The 3630-nt window shown below is 42.4% G+C and overlaps 1 protein-coding gene across 1 annotated transcript; it reads left to right on the forward strand.

The window, feature by feature from the left end:
• The first annotated feature begins 531 nt into the window (after positions 1 to 531).
• On the forward strand, positions 532 to 3297 carry LOC117466352 (piggyBac transposable element-derived protein 3). The gene is made up of 4 exons (XM_034109560.1): positions 532 to 589; positions 1094 to 1300; positions 1420 to 1566; positions 1736 to 3297. Exons 1-4 carry the CDS (start codon positions 532 to 534, stop codon positions 3295 to 3297), a joined length of 1974 nt encoding a protein of 657 aa, XP_033965451.1.
• Positions 3298 to 3630: the final 333 nt, after the last annotated feature.

A 3630-nucleotide genomic window follows, 5' to 3' on the forward strand; every position in this document is an offset into this window, starting at 1 on the left:
TCACAAACGGTGTAGTTATGCCATGAATGAAAAACTTGGGTCGCAGGTTCCTCAATAGTGCATTACAAGACATCTATCAATATTTGTGCATACCTCCAGCAATGTTAACTATGTTGAAGCACTTATTTTAACTGATATTATACATAATGTATTATACTCTTATAAGATGTATGTAGATATTTCATCTCCGGCCTTGTCAGGTATTGAACAATCAATAAATAAAGAACATAGAATTGTTAAATATAAAACACAGAATTTGTGTGATTATACTAAATGATTTACAAATAAACACCACTGCATATTTACAACTGTTACACATGCTGATATAACGCAAATGTTCCAACTTAGGATCAATAAAGTATATCTTATCTTAAAGGGCCTGGCGTACACATGCGTGGACTTCACATTGTTGGTCATATGACCACAGTCGTTAATTCTGCTGAACTGGGGTCTCATGGCCACGTATGTGGGCACTTACACTGCCATCTGGTGGTGTCAGAAGAGTACAACACACTATGGTAAAAATTCAAAATGGAGGCAAACACAAAGGATAATTCAAGTGGCAGCTCCAAATACAAACCTCGACAAGGTAAGAAGTCCTATCCTATTTCAAGGCTTTTTCTGATTTAGATATTTATCAAAGCATTGTACGTTTGTCATGATATGCAAATTTGACAACAAATGTGTAAAAATAACAATTTGGTATGCTGCTAAACATGATGTACATGTATGTGTACATCGGGACTTAGGTTGGTCGAAAATGCTAATATGTTAGTAAAAATGTGCACAAGTAAAATAGCTTATAGCTAACTCTGGTGTAGCTAAAAAGCTGTACATTTTCCCGATTAAATAAATAACGATTAAATAACTAAATACATACATACATACATAAATTAGTTGGGTTGAAAATGTTAATATGCTAGTACAAATGTGCCTTGCTATAGCTAATAGCTAGAGTTGTTTATAGCTAACTCTGGTGCAGTTGAAAAGCTGTACATTGTCCCAGTGAAATAAATAACAAATAAATGCATAAATACGTACATATAGAAATGACATTGGTTTGTATTTGATTTGTTCATGTTTTTATTTCTAGAGCGTTTTTCTGTACAAAGAGCATTGGAGCTACTTGGGTTAATTGATGGAGACAACTCAGATTTGGAAGACTTGTCTGACAACGATGATCCCATCCTGGATGCCAATTATCAACCCCCACCACAGGAGCAAAGCAGCAGTGAGGATGAGGATGACAGTAGTGATGATGAGGACCCCATTCCTCAGCCCACTGAGCACAGCAGAGGACGTAAACGTCTCCGTGGTGCAAATAATGGTTAGCCAAGACCCAGTGGATATTTGTTTATTTTAGGCAGGGCCTGATGAAGGTTAGGAAGCTAAATGCTTATTTACAACACTTGTTGACAGGTTCAGGGACAGGGACAGGGACAGATACAGGTTCATCCCGCACTCCCAGACGGCGCCGTCAAACTCAGCAGATCGATGCTGATCGCTCCGATGATGACTCGGAAGAGCCAACACCAGGACCAAGCACTCAGGGACAGCCCAATACAGGTAATTGTTATTATTTTAGCATGCCTTGAGGGTACATTTTCAAATTTCATATAAACGTCCACTCAGATTCTACTACGTTATGCACCAATACACCTCAGTGAATTGCTTGCATGGGTAAAAATATGTAACTTACTTACTTACTATTTTTATTCTGATTCTGGTTGTGCAGGACGTGGGTTGCGCTGGAGGGCTACTCCATTGACGCCAGACCTTGCCCAGTTTGAGCATGAGGACGAAACTGAGCTTGACAGAAATGGCTGGACCCCACTAAACTATTTTGAACAGTATATAGATAGAGATTTGATGAAAATGATTTCAGATTGCTCTAATGCTATGTCACTGTCGAGGAGTGGGGACCCACTCAACACCTCTGTAGATGAGGTTTACCACTTTTTTGGTGCCTGTATTTTGATGTCCTGCATCCGATACCCAACAATCAGGATGTACTGGTCCAAAGCCTTGAGAATCACTGCCATCACTGACAGATTCACGCGTGACAGATTCTTCAGACTGAGGGGATCAATAAAAGTGCTAATTGATGATGATGTGCCAGAAGATCTGAGGAAGAGGGACAAATTCTGGAAGGTGAGGCCTTTTCTGGATCGGATTCTGCAAGGCTGCAAGTCTCAGAATCGACCTGAATGCGCATCTATTGATGAGCAGATGATTCCTTTCACGGGAGCCTGTCCATACAGACAATATCTGCCAATGAAGCCAAACCCAGTTGGCATCAAGAACTTTGTTTGTGCTACAGCAGATGGCATTGTGCTGGACTTTGATCTGTATCAAGGTAAAGGTGCACTGCTTGAGCAGGTCGAAGAAGAAGAGGTGGGCCTGGGGTTGGGAGGCTTAGTCTTGGCTCGTCTGTGTCAAACTCTGCATCGTGGCACGAAAGTGTATTGTGACCGGTTCTTCACAAGCATCCGATGTGTGGAACAAATGGTGAAGAAGGAGATGTACATTACTGGTACAATAATGAAGAACCGACTCGCTGGCGCGAAGGAGAAGCTACCCTCTGACAAGACCATGAAAAACACAGGAAGAGGTACCTCATCAGAACTTTCCACTGAAGACGGAAAGATGTGTCTAGTGAAGTGGTACGACAACAAACCAGTATTGATGATGTCTGTTGTTCATGGCACAGAGCCTGAAGACACCTGCCAGCGCTGGGACAAGAAATTGAAACAATATGTGACTGTCTCGCGACCAAGCATTGTCCGTGAGTACAACCTCAAGATGGGTGGAGTTGATTTGATCGATAGAATGATTAGCTACTATCGCATGAGCGCCCGTACTAAGAAGTGGACGATGCGGATGCTAATGCACTTCACGGATCTGGCTTTAGCCAACAGCTGGCTACTCTACCGCAAAGACCTCGCAATATGTGCTACACCAAAGAAGAGCATCATGCAGTTCCTGGAGTTCCGTACGGAAATGGCTACGACCCTCTTGGCCCAGCATCACGGTCAAGGAAGCGATGCAGACCTCTCTGAACAGTCAGAGGAAGAAGACCACTCAAATCAAGGGAAGAAACGTCCTGTGACGGCAGTGCCCCATGTCTCGGTCCGCAGGAGGGCGAATGCCCATCTCCCAGAGATGATCAGCCTGAAGAACGCGGCGCGCTGCAGGGTAGCAGGCTGCACTGGAAGAACCCGAGTGCGTTGTGTGACCTGCAAAGTGTTCTTGTGCTTGCAAGGCGATCGCAACTGTTACACAGCCTTTCACACATAGGTGTGTACATGTTCCGAAAGAAAAGGGCATTCCTATTTATTTTTTTACATGACCAATGCAACATTTCACATAAGCCATACTGTAACTGTGACTGTCCAAGTTTTTGTGACTGTTTCGTTTTTTCACAATGATGTTCAAAACACATACAATAGTAGCCTGTGGTATTATTAGATGCAACAGTGACAATGCAAAATGCTTTGAATGTTTTATATTTTGTTACAGGCATATGATGTCTTCCTGCAACTGTTTGTAGCGTTTTAAATGAGCCGTACTGTAGTTGTGACAGTCCAAAAGGAGCAAAAATGCAGTGTATTCGTGTTGTTTTTACTCTCA

The sequence above is a fragment of the Pseudochaenichthys georgianus genome, chromosome 21 (assembly GCF_902827115.2).
Source record: "Pseudochaenichthys georgianus chromosome 21, fPseGeo1.2, whole genome shotgun sequence".
In the NCBI taxonomy this organism is placed as follows: domain Eukaryota; kingdom Metazoa; phylum Chordata; class Actinopteri; order Perciformes; family Channichthyidae; genus Pseudochaenichthys; species Pseudochaenichthys georgianus.